At 46.3% G+C, this 18,214-nt stretch overlaps 1 protein-coding gene across 2 annotated transcripts in view; it reads left to right on the top strand.

Moving 5' to 3' along the window:
- Nucleotides 1-17,976, top strand: part of LGI2 (leucine rich repeat LGI family member 2) — a 98,636-nt gene extending 80,660 nt beyond the window's left edge. For both annotated transcript variants that reach the window (XM_075346939.1, XM_075346938.1), the window contains 2 exons: nucleotides 14,412-14,576; nucleotides 16,289-17,976. In XM_075346939.1, the coding sequence (XP_075203054.1) occupies nucleotides 14,412-14,576; nucleotides 16,289-17,106 (983 nt within the window). In that variant the 3' untranslated portion in view covers nucleotides 17,107-17,976. The remainder of the gene's footprint in view (nucleotides 1-14,411; nucleotides 14,577-16,288) is intronic.
- The last annotated feature ends 238 nt before the right edge of the window (nucleotides 17,977-18,214 follow it).

Here is an 18,214-nt window from a genome sequence, read left to right as displayed (position 1 = left end):
TTGGTAGGTCGTCAGTTGGTTTGGAAGGGGAAACAAGTGAGTGTGTACAGCTCTCTCAGACATCGATAGCACCTACGTTGGATGAAGGCAACATCATGTCTCCGCCTGCACTTTCCTCACAAACCTGCATTTTTCCAGGGACACCCTACTCAACACCGTCTACACACAGCAGCCAGATCTCTGTCCCTCAGATGTGGTCAAATAAAAGGCCACTTCCTCCGACCCATGACAAAGCTAAGAGGTTGACTCTATCCCTCTGTAAGCTGTTGGCTACCGAAATGCTGCCTTTCCGCCTAGTGGACACACAGGATTTTAGAGACCTTATGTCTGTCGCTGTGCCCCAGTACCAGATGCCTAGTCGCCACTACTTCTCTAAGAAAGGTGTGCCCGCGCTACACCAGCATGTCGCACACAACATCACCGCTTCCTTGAGAAACTCTGTGTGTGAACGGGTGCATTTCACCACCGATACTTGGACCAGTAAGCATGGACAGGGACGTTACATGTCGCTGACTGGGCACTGGGTAACTATGTTGATAGATGGTGAAGGGTCTGCTGCACAAGTCTTGCCGTCCCCACGACTTGTGTGTCAATCCTCTGTCTGTCCAAGTTCCGCCACTGCTTCTGCATCCTCCACCTCATCTGGGTCCTCCACCTCCGCCCCAAGCCTGCCTGGTCAGGCCACCAGCGTTCTCACTGCGCAGAAGGAATCACGCACCCCTCATTACTATGCTGGCAGCAGAGCGCAACGGCATCAGGCGGTCTTTAGCTTGACATGTCTTGGGAATAAGAGTCACACAGCTGAGGAGTTGTGGTCAGCTCTGCGGTCCGAGTTTAATAAATGGTTGTCTCCACTCAACCTGCAGCCTGGTAAGGCCGTGTGCGACAATGCTGCAAACCTGGGTGCGGCCCTTCGCCTGGGCAAGGTGACACACATGCCTTGTATGGCTCACGTGTTGAACCTTGTTGTCCAGCAATTTTTAACACACTATCCCGGCCTAGATGGCCTTCTGACCAGGGCACGTAAACTGTCTGCAGTGCTCCCCTCCGCCGTTCAACCGCCGCAGCTGAGCGACTTGCATCGCTCCAGAAGTCTTTCGGCCTGCCGGTTCATCGCCTGAAATGCGATGTGGCGACACGCTGGAATTCAACTCTCCACATGTTACAGCGACTGTGGCAGCACCGGCGAGCCCTGGTGCAATACGTCATGATGTATAGCCTGGGCCAACGAGATGCAGAAGTGGGGCAGATCACCCTGATGGAGTGATCTCAGATCAAGGACCTATGCACCGTTCTGCACAGTTTCGACATGGCGACGAATATGTTTAGCGCTGACAATGCCATTATCAGCATGACGATTACAGTCATTTACATGCTGGAGCACACGCTAAACACTATTCGGAGTCAGGGGGTGGGACAACAGGAAGGGGAGGAACTACAGGAGGATTCATATGCGCAAGACACAACAACATCACCAAGGTCCAGACGTTCATCATCACCAACGCGGCAGGCATGGGACCATGGGGGACAGGGATCAACAAGGGCGCATGGTAGCAGGCGAGATGTTGAGGAAGGTGCAGGAGGACATGAAGATATGGAGGACGAACTGTCCATGGACATGGAAGACTCAGCGGATGAGGGAGACCTTGGTCAAAATTCAGTTGAAAGAGGTTGGGGGGAGATGTCAGAGGAAGAAAGAACGGTTAGCACCTCTATGCCACAAACACAGCGTGGACTTGGTCCGCATGGCTGCGCAAGACACATGAGTGCCTTCTTGTTGCACTACCTCCAACATGACCCTCGGATTGTCAAAATTAGAAGTGATGATGACTACTGGCTTGCCACACTATTAGATCCCCGGGACAAGTCCAAATTTTGTGACATAATTCCACCCATAGATAGGGACGCACGTATGCTGGAGTATCAGCATAAGCTGTTACTCGATCTTAGCTCGGCTTTTACACCAAACAACCGTGCAGGTGAAGGGAGTGATTCTCCCAGTTGTAACTTGACAAACATGGGACGGCATCGTCATCTTCAACAGTCTACCCGTACCAGTAGGACCGTATCTGGTGCTGGTAACAGCAATTTTATGGAATATTTTCATAATTTTTTTAGACCCTCCTTTGCAAGGCCACCAGAGACAACAAGTCTGACACATAGTCAACGGATGGAGAGGATGATACAGGAGTATCTCCAAATGAACATCGATGCAATGACTTTGCAAATGGAGCCTTGCTCCTTTTGGGCTTCAAATCTAGAAAAATTGACAGAGCTCTCCAGTTACGCCTTGGAGATTTTGTCGTGTGCAGCTGCCAGCGTTGTCTCTGAACGTGTCTTCTTCAGTGCTGCTGGGTGTGTGCTGACAGATAAGCGCACGCGTCTGTCCAGTGACAATGTGGACACACTGACGTTCATCAAAATGAACAAGTCATGGATCCAGAAGGAATTTACTACCCCTGTGTCATCCTGGGGAGAGTAAATGCTTGTGGATTTGGAATGTGCTTGATGCAAATCAAAACATCCTGTTTGCAACTAGGGCACAAGTGCTGCCACTGATGGGGTGTCTGTGTGCCCAATGTTGGGAAAAAAGGTAGACTCCGCTTGGAGTAACCCTTGCTTGATGTGTTTTTTAAAAATGATACAAGATGAACAGATCTGAAGGCAAGATGAAGGCAACATCATGTCTCCGCCTGCACTTTTCTCACAAACCTGCATTTTTCCAGGGACACCCTACTCAACACCGTCTACAGACAGCAGCCAGATCTCTTTCCCTCAGATGTGGTCAAATAAAAGGCCACTTACTGCGACCCATGACAAAGCTAAGTGGTTGACTCTATCCCTCTGTAAGCTGTTGGCTACCGAAATGCTGCCTTTACGCGTAGTGGACACACAGGATTTTACAGACCTTATGTCTGTCGCTGTGCCCCAGTACCACATGCCCAATCACCACTGCTTCTCCAAGAAAAGCATGCCCGCGCTACACCAGCATGTCGCACACAACATCACCACTTCCTTGAGAAAATCTGTGTGCGACAGGGTGCATTTCAACACAGATACTTGGACCAGTAAGCATAGACAGGGTCATTACATGTCACTGACTGGGCACTGGCAAACTATGGTGAGAGATGGAGAAGGGTCTGCTGTACAAGTCTTGCCGTCCCCACGAGTTGTTTCAATCCTTGTTCTGTATGTAGAAGTTAATACACTGCTTCTGCCTCTTCAACCTCGTGTGGGTCCTCTACCTTGGCGCAAACCCTGTGTGGTCAGGCCACCCTTCCTTGCAACTGCGCACAAGGACTACCACACACCTCCTTACTATGCTGGCAGCAGAGCTCAATGCCATCAGGCGGTCAAAGCTTTACTTTGAAATGTATGGGAAATGTGAGTCACACCGCTATTACAGAGAATAGTAGTCAGGCAGGGTCAAAACATTAATTGAGGAACAGGAACAGAATGGGACGGCCAGGAAAGAATCAGAAAACAAGCAGAGTTGAAATGCGTATCGGCCAACAAGGTACATAAACAGCAAGCAGGAAAAGTAGTCAGGTAACAAGCACACAAAATCATAAAACTGAACTGGGGGTAAAATTAACCAGAGGTTCATAGCTATGTCTGGCAGTGGTCTGCAGACAGGATGGGCATAAAAAAGGGTGTGGTGTCTTCCCATTGGTTGTAGCTGAATGATGGTATTTCATCTGTGAGATACCCACCAGCTACATTCAGCCAGAGATTCTGCATCTGTCAAGGTAATGCAGCCCAGTGGGTGAGCATAACCTGCGTCCACCTGCGCCGCTGGCATCGACTACTCTCACATCATCAGCACTATTCATGAAAGGAACACGTTGTCACCTGGCAACCGGAGTACAAATTGACGGAGCGGACTACGTTGGTGACTTAACAGCCGTGTGCGGCAATGATGCAAACCTGGCTGCGGGCCATCCTCAGGGCAATGTGACACACGTGCCTTTTAGGGCTCACGTGTTGAACCGAATTCGCCAGCAATTTTTAAAACACCATCACGGCCTACATGGCCTTGTGCAGTGGGCACGCTCGCTATGTGCTCACTTCCATCGTGCGCACACAGCAGCTCAACAACTTTCATCACTCCGGAAGTCTTAGGGTCTGGCAGTTAAACGCCGTAAATGCGATGTTTCGACACGCAGGAATTGGAATCTGCACATGTTGCAGCGTGTGTGGCAGCACCGCAGAGCCCTGCTGAAATACGGTAAGACATATAGCCTGGGATAACTTGATCCAGAGGTGGTGCAGATCACGCTGCTGGAGTGGTGTCAGATCAAGGACCTATGCACCCTGCTACACAGTTTTGAAATGTCGACGAAGATGTTTAGCACTGGCAATGTCATTCTCAGCGTGACAATTCTGGTCATCTACATGATGGAGCACACTGTAATTATTATTCTGAGTCAGGTGTTGGGACAAGAGGAAGGGGAGGAAGTACAGGAGGAGTCATATGCGGAAGGGATAACAAGATCTACGAGGTCCAGATGGTCAGCGGCACCTATGCGGCATTCATGGTGAGGGAGAGGGATTAACAAGGGCGCATAGTATCAGCAAAAAGTGTTGATGAAAGTGCAGGAGCCCATGAAGAAATGGAGGACGAACTGGCGATGGGCATGGAAGACTCAGCAGATGAGTGAGAGCTTGCTCACATTTCGGTTGTGCGAGGTTGTGGGTAGAGGGCAGAGGAAGGATGCACGATTCTCACCTCTCTGCCACCAACACACCAAGGACTTGGTCCTCCTGGATGCACAAGACACATGAGCGCCTTCTTGCTGCACTACCTACATGACCCTCGGATTGTATGAATTTGAAGTAATCCTGAATACTGGGTTGCCACACTGTTAGATCCCCGGTACAAGACAAAATTTGGCGAACTAATTCCTGCCATAGAAATAGACGCACGTATACAGGAGTATCTGCAGAATGTGGTACGCAATCTTAGATCTACTTGTCCACTAAACACCAGTGCTGCACAGAGTGAATCTCAACGCTTTGTCATGGATAGGAGGAAATGGTCTTTTACTTGTCCACATCGGAGGGACCGAGGGATGGCTGCTGTGCTGAGATGGCGTTGAGTACGGTGTCCCTGCACAGTTGCACTTTTGGTCATATCCCAAAATGAGTTGAAAAAGGACAGATGCTGTTGGAAAGGGGAACAGGTGTGTTGGAAAGGGGAAAAAAGTTTTGGTCCGTGGATTTGGTGGTTAAGCAACTGTAACATTTGCTGAAGAAACAACATCTGTTACAGTGGGACTGGCAGATTTGGATAAAGTGGTATATAATCTGTGACCGCTATATAACGAAAATTAATAAGAAAAGAAAGAGAAAGGTATATATCCCCATCAGCAGTCAGTGTCCACCGTGCTCCCAGTTGGAAAAGGAGAGGTTGGCAACTTGAAGGTTTGGTGGAGGATACAGAGCTGTGTGGCTATGAAACTAATAGTAGCCTGAACCGAGTTAGACGCCATTCGGATCTGGAGACTGTGAGCCCTGTTAGCGTCACAGGGTCCACATGCCCACCCAGCCCAGGAACTCCCTGTTAACAACACAGGGGCCATTGAGTACGCTGACCGTGTGCGTAGGGGCCACACCTGTGGACAGCAGGCGCATCAGCAGCAGCAGGCCTGTTAATGCCACTGGGCTGCACAAGCAGGACTGTTAGGACAGGAGCTGGTCTTAACCGTTCTGCGTTACCAACTGTGGTGGTGGCCTGCATCCACCACCCGATCCCTGCCTACCTCTGGCCTAAAGCCGCAATGGGTTCAACACATGGAGGTGTGCTCTTTCGGAGCATAATAGAAGACTGCGCACCTCCTTGTTGGCTCCAGCCCCTTTTATAACCTGGGTCCGCCCCAAACCAGGGTGAACCACAATGCACCTCCTGGAGACAAAAGTAGAGTGACACGTCATGAGTGGCATAACTAGCGTCCTATTTGGAAACGCAACTTCAATGATGACCTCATGGCTGCCATGACCCAAACACCTCACCAGTCATCGTCTGAGCATCAATAATGCGGTGACAAGTCATAGGTGTGGGCCTCTGCAAGCCATTTGGGAGGACACCTGATGCCCTGTGGTCTATATGGGACCCCCACATCAGGGCCAGGGCCAAAGAGTTCATTACCGGACCTAGTCTCTGATGCAGGAAGTGCCTGAGCATGCTCAGTAGCATGAAATACAGTCTCTGAAAAAAGACTATCAGCTTTAGCATGGTGTCTATGCCCAAAACAGGACTTAGACCCGGCACGGAATGCAAGCACCTGTGCAAAGAGGCTTTTCACACTTAGTGTGGGAGCATGCGCTGTATCCCGAAATGAAAACTTAGCGTCAGGAATGGCACAGTCAGGCTGAGCATACTCACTAGGCGAAACACTGTAATTATGCTGCAGCTGGGGTACATCGGCACACGCATGCGCACTAGCTGCCTCTCCACACTTAGACGTGGAGGGGAAATTTGTCTTGGAGATGCTGTCTATGAACAGAAGGAAAAGCTAAAGGAAGCCTGACTTTCTATCCCTCCGAATTATGAAATGCAGCAATGAATTCCATGAGTTTGCTATAACATTAGCGTAGCAAAATGTGCATGAGGGTGTGATGTAGAGGTGCTAGAAATAGCTTGTCACCAGTGGGGCACTAATGGAATACAACAGCCAGTTCTATGATGCCACAAAATGGCAGTATTTTGTGCTATCATTATAGCTTATTAAAAACAGAGCACGAGGTTGTCATGCAGAGGTGCTGCACATAGATTTGCAGTAGTGTGAATTGACAAAAGTACAATAGCCACGTTTAGGATACAACTAGGTACAGTGAGTGTTTGCTAGTAAAATTGCTTAGTTTAAAAAAGTTGTAGTGTGCAATGCAGGCAGACGTGCTATGCAAATGTCTTTGCACTAGTGGGACTATAGCAAAGTCCAATAGCCACGTATAGGATGCCACTAGGTACACTGAGTGTGTGCTAGTATAATGGCTTCGTTATAATTTGTTGGAGTGTGCAACGCAGGCAGATGCGCTCTGCAAATGTCTTGGCACTAGTGGGACTATAGCAAAGTCCAATAGCCACGTATAGGATGCCACTAGGTACACTGTGTGTTTGCTAGTATAATGGATGAGTTTAAAAAAGATAGAGTGTGCAATGCAGGCAGACGTGCTGCAAATAACGTTCCAATACTGTGAATTGACAAAAGTACAATAGCCACGTTTAGGATACAACTAGGTACAGTGAGTGTTTGCTAGTATAATGGCTTCGTTATAATTAGTTGGAGTGTGCAACGCAGGCAGATGCGCTCTGCAAATGTCTTGGCACTAGTGGGACTATAGCAAAGTCCAATAGCCACGTATAGGATGCCACTAGGTACACTGACTGTTTGGTAGTATGATGGCTGAGTTTAAAAAAGTTAGAGTGTGCAATGCAGGCAGACGTGCTGCAAATAACGTTCCAATACTGTGAATTGACAAAAGTACAATAGCCACGTTTAGGATGCCACTAGGTACACTGACTGTTTGCTAGTATAATGGCTGAGTTTAAAAAAGTTAGAGTGTGCAATGCAGGCAGACGTGCTGCAAATAACGTTCCAATACTGTGAATTGACAAAAGTACAATAGCCACGTTTAGGATGCCACTAGGTACACTGACTGTTTGGTAGTATAATGGCTGAGTTTAAAAAAGTTAGAGTGTGCAATGCAGGCAGACGTGCTGCAAATAACGTTCCAATACTGTGAATTGACAAAAGTACAATAGCCACGTTTAGGATACAACTAGGTACAGTGAGTGTTTGCTAGTATAATGGCTGAGTTTAAAAAAGTTAGAGTGTGCAATGCAGGCAGACGTGCTGCAAATAACGTTCCAATACTGTGAATTGACAAAAGTACAATAGCCACGTTTAGGATGCCACTAGGTACACTGACTGTTTGCTAGTATAATGGCTGAGTTTAAAAAACTTGGAGTGTGCAATGCAGGCAGATGTGCTCTGCAAATGTCTTGGCACTAGTGGGACTATAGCAAAGTCCAATAGCCACGTATAGGATGCCACTAGGTACACTGAGTGTGTGCTAGTATAATGGCTTCGTTATAATTAGTTGGAGTGTGCAACGCAGGCAGATGCGCTCTGCAAATGTCTTGGCACTAGTGGGACTATAGCAAAGTCCAATAGCCACGTATAGGATGCCACTAGGTACACTGAGTGTTTGCTAGTATAATGGCTTCGTTATAATTAGTTGGAGTGTGCAACGCAGGCAGATGCGCTCTGCAAATGTCTTGGCCCTAGTGGGACTATAGCAAAGTCCAATAGCCACGTATAGGATGCCACTAGGTACACTGAGTGTTTGCTAGTATAATGGCTTAGTTATAATGAGTTGGAGTGTGCAACGCAGGCAGATGCGCTCTGCAAATGTCTTGGCACTAGTGGGACTATAGCAAAGTCCAATAGCCACGTATAGGATGCCACTAGGTACACTGAGTGTTTGCTAGTATAATGGCTTCGTTATAATTAGTTGGAGTGTGCAACGCAGGCAGATGCGCTCTGCAAATGTCTTGGCCCTAGTGGGACTATAGCAAAGTCCAATAGCCACGTATAGGATGCCACTAGGTACACTGAGTGTTTGCTAGTATAATGGCTTAGTTATAATGAGTTGGAGTGTGCAACGCAGGCAGATGCGCTCTGCAAATGTCTTGGCACTAGTGGGACTATAGCAAAGTCCAATAGCCACGTATAGGATGCCACTAGGTACACTGAGTGTTTGCTAGTATAATGGCTTAGTTATAATGAGTTGGAGTGTGCAACGCAGGCAGATGCGCTCTGCAAATGTCTTGGCACTAGTGGGACTATAGCAAAGTCCAATAGCCACGTATAGGATGCCACTAGGTACACTGAGTGTTTGCTAGTATAATGGCTTCGTTATAATTAGTTGGAGTGTGCAACGCAGGCAGATGCGCTCTGCAAATGTCTTGGCACTAGTGGGACTATAGCAAAGTCCAATAGCCACGTATAGGATGCCACTAGGTACACTGAGTGTTTGCTAGTATAATGGCTGAGTTTAAAAAACTTGGAGTGTGCAATGCAGGCAGATGTGCTCTGCTAATGTCTTTGCACTAGTGGGACTATAGCAAAGTCCAATAGCCACGTATAGGATGCCACTAGGTACACTGAGTGTTTGCTAGTAAAATTGCTTAGTTTAAAAAACTTGGAGTGTGCAATGCAGGCAGATGTGCTCTGCAAATGTCTTTGCACTAGTGGGACTATAGCAAAGTCCAATAGCCACAGATAGGATGCCACTAGGTACACTGAGTGTTTGCTAGTATAATGGCTTACTTAGAATGAGTTGGAGTGTGCAGAGGACAAGAGGGTACAGTGGCAGGATTGTGGGGCTCTGGGTAGAGGAATGGAAGCCTGCCTTTCTATTCCCTCCTAATGGTGAAATGCAGGGAGGAAATCCCTGACCTGGGCTACACAGACGCTGTTGCTGTTTTCAGGACCTGTCACCTATGGCTCTCTGACCCTGCCGGTACGAGCCCTTAAAAGGACTGCTAGAATGTGCTCTCCCTAAGCTGTCTAACGCTGTGTATGCAGCGCATACAGCTGTATCGGCGATAGGACAAAGGACGGAACTGCGACAGTGATGTCTGACACCAAAGACGCAGAAGGCAGATAATGGCGATCGTGAAGAAAATGTCCGGTTTTATAATGCAGGGACATGTGACATGCAGATCCTATCACACATGCCGTTGCTTCTCTGGCTCAAAGTCCACTTAGCTGTGTGTGTGTCTGGGATTGGCTGACATGCTGGCCCGCCCCACAAGACGCGCGCGCTTAGGGAAGGAAGACAAGAAAAAAAAAAAAAAAAATGGCGATCGCCATTATACATACAGCAGTGATCTGAAGGCGCTGTTCACGCACACTATACACTGAAATGTGATAATAGTTTGATTCACAGAGTGACTTACACTATTACAGCAGAAACCAAGCTATGATTTAGCTGTTTTTTGGCTGCTAGAACCGTTCTCGAACGTTTCTAGAACTATCGAGCTTTTGCAAAAAGCTCGAGTTCTAGTTCGATCTAGAACATGCCCCAAAATCACTCGAGCCTAGAACTGGAGAACCACGAACCACGAACCGCGCTCAACTCTAATTACCACTGCTCCAATGCCAAGGAGCAAACACCTTCATGGTTAAAAAAGACATTAGAAGTTCCTGGGCCACTGTAAGGCAAGATGGGGGCAAAATGTAGAACAATTAAATATTTAGTAAAATCAAATTTTGTATTCTAGTCCTTTTACCATTTAATTTTTAGATATTTTTTGTAAAATTGATTGTTTATGATTATAACAGACTGTTATTTACGCAGTGAATAAATTTAAGACACACCACATGAGTGGTTGCATTTCTGAAGGGATGATTATCTTTTTTTAAAAAACATCCCTTTAAAGGGAATCTGTCAGCAGGTTTTTGCTATGTAATCTGAAGACAGCATGCTGCAAGGGTTAACACAGAGAATTCAGGGATGCCCGTCTTGTTAAAGTCTAATCTGTTATGTATTTGCTATGTTTGTATAAGCAGCAGGACTTTTCATTGCTCGGACTAAAATGTCAGGCAGAGGTCAGTGCAGCATTTCTCCTCCTGTGATTGACACCCTCACTGTCAATGTACAATCTCTATAGAGAGCCTGGTGTGGGCGGGGGCAGCTCTCTCAGCTCTGCTACATTGCTAAATCTGAAAATTCTGATTGTTTCAGAATGGCTGCACCCAGTAATCTAAGGGGTACTTTGCACACTACGATATTGCAGGTGCGATGTTGGTGGGGTCATGTCGAAAGTGACGCACTTCCTGCGTCGCTCTCGACATCATAGTGTGTAAAGCCTAGATACGATTAACGAGTGGAAAATCGTCGTAATCGTATCATCATTGTAGCGTCGACGAAAACCATAATTACCTTGCTGTGACGGTCCGATGTTGTTCCTCGTTCCTGTGGCAGCACACATCGCTGTGTGTGAAGTCGCAGGAGCGAGGAACATTTCCTACCTGCTTCACCGCGGCTCCTGTCGGCTATGTGGAAGGACGTAGGTGGGCGGGATGTTTACGTCCCGCTCATCTCCGCCCCTCCGCTTCTATTTGCTGCCTGCCGTGTGACGTCGCTATGACGCCGCACGACCCGCCCCCTTAATAAGGAGGTCGGGTCGCCGGCCAGAGCGACGTCGCAGGGCAAGGTGAGTGCATATGAAGCTGGCGTAGCGATAATTTTCGCTACGCCAGCTATCACCACGTATCGCAGCTGCGACAGGAGCGGGGACTATCGCACTCGGCATCGCAGCATCGCCTTGCGATGTCGCAACGTGCAAAGCCCGCCTAAGTGATACATTATTGGATTCAGGATCTTTGTCTACATCATACTACTCTCAGAAGATGGGCAGATTCCCTTTAATACTATCTATTAATACATTTTCTCTTTAGTTATAGAGCAAAAACTCATACTCCACCAAAACTACATAAACTAATACTTTTTTTATTTCAGTAAATCTCCCTGGCTTTATTAAAGAGGAGCTGATGCCAGCTCAATAGTATCTAGGTTTTTCCCCTTATTTTATCCTCGCAATTTCCCTGAGTATTCTGCTTTTTTTTGTTTTTCAAAATCCAGCATACAGTTTCAGAGATATTGGTCTTTTCATTCAGTGCTAATTTTTTTGGTCTTTGCCAAGGGGGTGTGGCTCACAGGAATTTCTACGGGCATATCTTTAGATTGCTTTGCATAATTATGTTGTGAACTTCTGTCACGGCGCAGACTAAGGGCTAAGCCACACGGCGAGAAAATCGGTGCGAGTGGAGTGCGATAAAACATCGCATTCCCCTCGGACCAATTCTAGCCTGTGTGTGAGCACACATGAGCGATTATTTTCTCAGCCCTAATCGGACTGAGAAAACAATCGCAGCATGCTGCGATTGTAATCCGAGACTCTTTCTCTCGCAGCCATTCAAGTGAATGGGGCGAGAGAAAAATCGCACTGCACTCGCGGTACACCGGTGTACTGCTAGTGCAGTGCGAGAATGGCTATAGCCGACTATGCAGGAGAGAGGGAGAGAAATCCCTCCCTCCCCTCCTGAGTGCCGGCCCGCCCCCCGCAGCTGAGGTCTGCTCGCACGAACGGACCTCAGTTGCAAAGACACAGGCATGACACTCGGCTCTGCTGTACTGCCAGCACGAGCCGAGTCTCATGCAAGTGGATCGCAGTAGTGCCCGTGTGGCCCCAGCCTTAGGGTTACACTATGACAAACAAGGGGTATGCCGGAGACAGTTTAACAAAATAGGGCCCTAGGACCAGTAAGAGGGAAGATGGACACCTACTCCACTTACCTGCCGCTGTACTCTGCATTCCTAGCCAGTCCTTATACAGATTTCACACCTGTCGCCAACCAGGAACATGAAGCCCTGAAAAGACCCTACAATAGTCCCTGGCTAGTGAGAGGGCAGGTGAAGGACGCTAGCCTCACCACTGCACTGATTCAACACAACAGGGGTGGAAGACAGACAGGGGGGGGAACACAACAACAGATTGCTGCAGTCAGACCCAAGACTGCAACCTACATAGCAACTTGCAGAGAGGGCTCTGCCAGCTCATTCTACCTCCCTGCCAAGCATCTAAATGGCAAAGAGAATAACTGGCACCCTCTGCTGGTAGCAGAGGGTATATAAAGGGACTGGGAGTGCTCCCAAACCGGAAACACCTGAGCTGGCTTGCTAGCAAGAAATACTGAAATTAACCCTACAACTGCCAAAAGAAAGGAAACACATTTAATATTGAGAGTCAAGAATAGAAATGACTGTCAAGTCCAGGATCTGTCACAAATCTCATAATGCAGAGAGACGACCGTAACAGCTATGCCTCCTTGATAAAAACCATAAAAATAAGCATTAAATAAAAAGACCATGTCTCTGGAACTCTGTGGTGGATTTTATAAAAGAAAAAAGCAGTGGGGAGAAGATGAGACTAAGAACTGGACACTTTACCTGTTGACAGGTCCTCTTTAAGACTTGAATGCTGTCTCACATTTTGTATCTTTGACAAAAATCAACCTTAGGCTGGACTCATACGAACGTATGAAAAAACCGCCTCATTCTCGTTTGCAAGAGTAGGACGACTTTTTATCACTTGTCATTCATGTGCTGTCAGTGTGCTGTCAGTGTGCGCTCAGTGTGCTGTCAGTGTGCTGTCAGTGTGCGCTCAGTGTGCTGTCCATGCGCAATCCGTTTTTTTTTCCTCAGCAGCTATTAGTCATTTGCAGTCATGTACAGGAGCATTTACAGTATTCTCTCCTACATGATATTATTGTATTTAGAAAAACGGATGTCACTAGGATGGGTGTGCCGTCCAAGTAATATCCGTTTTTTTCCTCGCACCCATTGATTTTGTATTGGCAAGTCTCGGATGTATTCTGGATCAAATCGCAGCATGTTGAGACTTTTCTTACATCCAGAATCTGGATGCGAGAAAAGCTGACCAACTGCTCTCCCTCATTGACTAATGCGGGCTTTACATGTTACGATCTATCGTGCGATTGCACGAGCGATCGCACCCGCCCCCGTCGTTTGTGTGTCACGGCCAAATTGCTGCCTGTGTCGCACAAAGTCGTTAAACCGCCGTCACACGTACTTAGCTGATGAGTGACCTCGCGGTGGGCGGCAAACATACCCTTACTGAAGGGGGAGGGACGTTTGGCGTCACAGCAACATCACACAGCCACCGGCCGATAGAAGCGGAGGGGCGGAGATGAGCGGAATGTAAACATCCCGCCCACCTACTTCCTTCTGCATAGCCGCGGGATGCAGGTAAGCTGTGTTCATCATTCCCGGGGTGTCACACGGAGCAATGTGTGCTACCCCGGGTACGCTGAACAACCGGCGCCATGTTAAATAAACAATTTTTTAAAACATAGCGGCGAGTACACGACTCACGATTTGTGAGCGATTCTGCGTCGCTCGGAGGTGTCACACGAAACGACGTCGTGAACGATGCCGGATGTGCGTCACGAAAACCTGTGACCTCGACGATGCATCGCACGATAGATCGTCTCGTGTAAAGCCCGCATAATATTGGTCCGAGTGCAATGCAAGATTTTCTCCTATTGCACTCGTCCGTTTTTTTTGCTCATGTGAGTGTGCCCTTAAGGTGTTTTAAGTCTGAGCAATAAATCTTAAGCTGCCTGCACCCACATTTGCCCACATTTATTTGGAAAAAAGAAAGAATAACAGACAAATGATGGATGAATAGTTGGCATTGCAATGACTTATTTTCCCAATCAATGTACTATTCTAAAAATTCACTAATAAACCAACAACAGGTGTTTATTCTGGGTCTTGAATTAAAGAAAAAAAAATTTCATGTCATTAATTTACAGATTTTGTCGTTCATCAAATTTTGCCATATGAATCAGTTTCAGTCGATACCTTCCAATATAAGAATGATGTCTTTGTGGCGATAGCACAACCAAGCATGGAAAACTGTATGGTGCTGGAGTGGGATCACATTGAAATGAACTTTCGAAGTTATGACAACATTACAGGTACAGGAATAATAGATATTTCAATTTTACAAAAAATTGTGTTTAAATTCTAATCTGAAATGTAATTGTTTCTCTAAAATTGTTAGTTTTTGCCTGGTTGATATAAAAAAGAATGGATCGTTGACCTACCGCGTGGTCATGACAGATTATTACAAGCAATCCCCTTGATTCAGTTAGGTTACCCACTCAAGTAAATGCCTGTGCAACGCTCACGGCCGGTGTAGGGGCAGTGAGTGGGATTAGTGGACCTACTGGACCACAGGGGGACCTGGGCTTACCTTTTAGTGGGAGGGGCTTAACTAATCGCCTACCACGAGGCGGACGCCAGGGCACTGACCGGGACTGTGGCAGCTGACCCCCAGGACAAGTGACAGACTCAGGTATAGGCGGAATGACTGAGGCAGGCTGGACAGGCAGCTACAGACAGGAATGGTGGGCACAGTAGAAGACGGGTTTTCCAAGCCGCGCTATTGACCAGATCGGACCGATGATAGAATTGATGTTCCTTTATTTTCATGCACAGGTCAACGCATCAAAATAAAGAAACATTAATTCTATCATCGGTCCGATCTGGTCAATAGCGCGGCTTGGAAAACCGGTCTTCTACTGTTCTGTTATCTGCCATACTTGGGGCTGCAGCTTTTGACCTGACTGTACATGCGTTTATAGGAGTTGTGACTGGACAACTTCTATAGGTGAGTGTGATTTTTATTTTTTACTCCTTCCTTATTGGGGTAAGACCCTATTTGCGCTCTTGTCCATAGTTTTTTCATATTGATAGGATTGGTGGGCACGGCAGGGATAGATAGCTGTGGAAAGGCAGACTCAGATACAGTGACGTACACAGGAATAACAGAACCTGATAACTAGCTAGACAGACAGGACACTGACTAACTGGGAACGTTGCACAGGGCCCTCCCCTACTGGGAGGGTGCCTTAAATACATAGTGTCTCTCAGCCAAATGCTGAGAGGCATTTCCAGGAAATAGCACACCGACCCTTTAAGATGAGGGCTGGTGTGCATGCGCGTGTCTTAGGTGCACTCCTGTGAACCCTGTGCGGCATGTACAGGACCCGTGAGAAGAGGAAAGCAGCAGGGAAGGTTGCACGTGGCAGTAGGGAGAATGGGACCTGGCCGGGCAGTGAGTAAGTTGGCGTCCCTGCATAGATGTCGGTGCTACAGCCTGTTGGGACCGAATTGCGTAGTTCGATAGCATGGTTTGGACTTGATCTTTTTCCTGAGAGCACACATCCAGTCATCTCTCATATGTATTAGATTGCCAAAAATTGTGGGAACGAGACATTTAAGAAGAAAATTAATATTCATAATGTTCCCAATTACATTATATATACAGGGTGGTCCAAAAGTAGGTGGACAGTATGTGTAATAGGGTTATCAAACATGGTGTAAAGTGAAACTGACTCAGTTGCCCTTAGCAACCAATCAGATTCCACTTTTCATTCTTCACAGACTCTTTGGAAAATGAAAGTTGGAATCTGATTGGTTGCTAAGGGCAACTGAGTCAGATTCACTTATGCTTGATAACCCTATTACACATACTGTCCACCTACTTTTGGACCACCCTGTATATATATGTTTTTTGTTGTTTTTTTTTAAACTTCTCATCAAAATAAATGAATAAATTGCAAACTGTAAAGTTGGAATGTTTTTGTGCATAAACATGTTGTAACCTAATTTTCTTTATTTGCAGGCCAGTCCATTGTCGGATGCAAAGCCATACTCATTGATGATCAAATATTCATGGTGGTGGCCCAACTCTTTGGTGGCTCTCACATCTACAAGTATGATGAAAGCTGGGCCAAATTCACCAAGTTCCAAGACATTGAAGTCTCACGTATTTCTAAGCCAAATGACATTGAGCTATTCCAGATTGAAGGGGAAAACTTTTTTGTGATTGCTGACAGCTCAAAGGCAGGTCTGACCACTGTGTATAAGTGGAATGGCAAAGGCTTCTACTCCTACCAATCCCTTCATGAATGGTTTCGCGACACTGATGCAGAATTCATCGAAATTGATGAAAAGCCTCATCTTGTATTATCCAGCCGATCTCAAGTACCTCTTATCTTACAGTGGAACAAAAGCTCCAAGAAATTTACCCCTTTGAGTGACATCCCAAACATGGAGGATGTCTTGGCTGTCAAGAGCTACAAAATGAAAGATGAACTCTACATTTCATTGACCAGGTTTATTGGAGACTCCAAAATCATGAAATGGAGTAGCAAGCAGTTTATTGAGATCCAGGCACTACCATCCCGCGGAGCAATGGCGTTGCAACCCTTCATCTTTAAGGATAGATATTACCTAGCGCTGGGCAGTGATTATACGTTTTCACAAATATACCAGTGGGATCCAGAAAAGAAGCTTTTTGAGAAGTTCAAGGAGATCTACATTCAAGCTCCTCGATCTTTCACCGCAGTGTCAACTGATCGACGGGATTTTATTTTTGCCTCCAGTTTTAAAGGAAATACACAGATTTTCGAACACGTCATAGTTGACCTGAGCTTGTAAGGACACAAATAAGGACACAGACTCGATATCTCCTGAAGAAATACAGGGAACTTTGTTATGTCCCAGGAGACTTTGCATCTGAGCATCAGCGTCTGTTCGGCATTATGTTCACATGTATATTTTGGGTAATTTGCATGACTTTACTCATTTATCAATTTTAATAATTTTCAACACTTTTTGTAACAGATACTGAACATCTATAACATAACACTAGACTTTTTTTTGAAAAATGTCAAATGAAGCTGGCCGGTAGAGTAAATCACAGCTGGAAGGCCGGTTGGGAATGGTAAAGGCTCGACATCTGGGGAACCTATGTAGCCTGTCTATACTGAAGAAATACAATATAGAGATTGTTCAACAGTCCTACCCTTAAACTCTTTCTACAATTGTTGTTTATATCCTGTAACAACCATATTTTGTATATACATACTACACTATTATGTCATAGTCATCTGATCACATAAAATGTACTGCACCTTTAAATGCTTGTTTTATACAATACATATTATCTATAGATAAGAGGGTGAACATAAGAAGAGGAACAAAGCTGAATCTAGTGCCACCTAGTCAAGGTTCATACACTATAAGGCCGCTTTCACATTGTGTTTTCACCTACGTTCACTGGTCCCGTTGGGGCATCCGTCCGAACCCCATCCCGCAAAACATTTTTTGGACGTATACACCGACAGAGCCATTGACTATAATAGAGCAGACGTAGTCAGTGTACGCTCTGTCTTGCACCATTTTCAGTCATATACGTTTTCTGCAGGTGGACACCCGATTGTAGTCTACAGTCCCTGACAGAAGTTCTGTTGCTTATCCATGTTATGTAAATAAAAGCTTATAACCTGACTTTAAATTCATCCATTGGTTTCATAAATTACTCTTTTGGAAGCTGAAACCCTCCTAAATTTGGTTTAGGTTATGAAAATAAAGTTGCTGCAAAGCTGAAATATTGATCATTTAATGAACACAGAAAGGTCAGATTTTGGCAAGACAAACGTTTTGTCACCTTGTCATATAATGCACCAATCCTAGTTTACATCCTCACCTTTGCTCATTAAATGATCGGTTAATTAGTGGGTGTGTATAAAAAGAGACCCAGCAC

The sequence above is a fragment of the Anomaloglossus baeobatrachus genome, chromosome 1, assembly GCF_048569485.1.
Source record: "Anomaloglossus baeobatrachus isolate aAnoBae1 chromosome 1, aAnoBae1.hap1, whole genome shotgun sequence".
Classification (NCBI taxonomy): Eukaryota; Metazoa; Chordata; class Amphibia; order Anura; family Aromobatidae; genus Anomaloglossus; species Anomaloglossus baeobatrachus.
The sequence above is the reverse complement of the archived record's forward strand: the minus strand, read 5'-3'. Positions and strand labels throughout refer to the sequence as shown.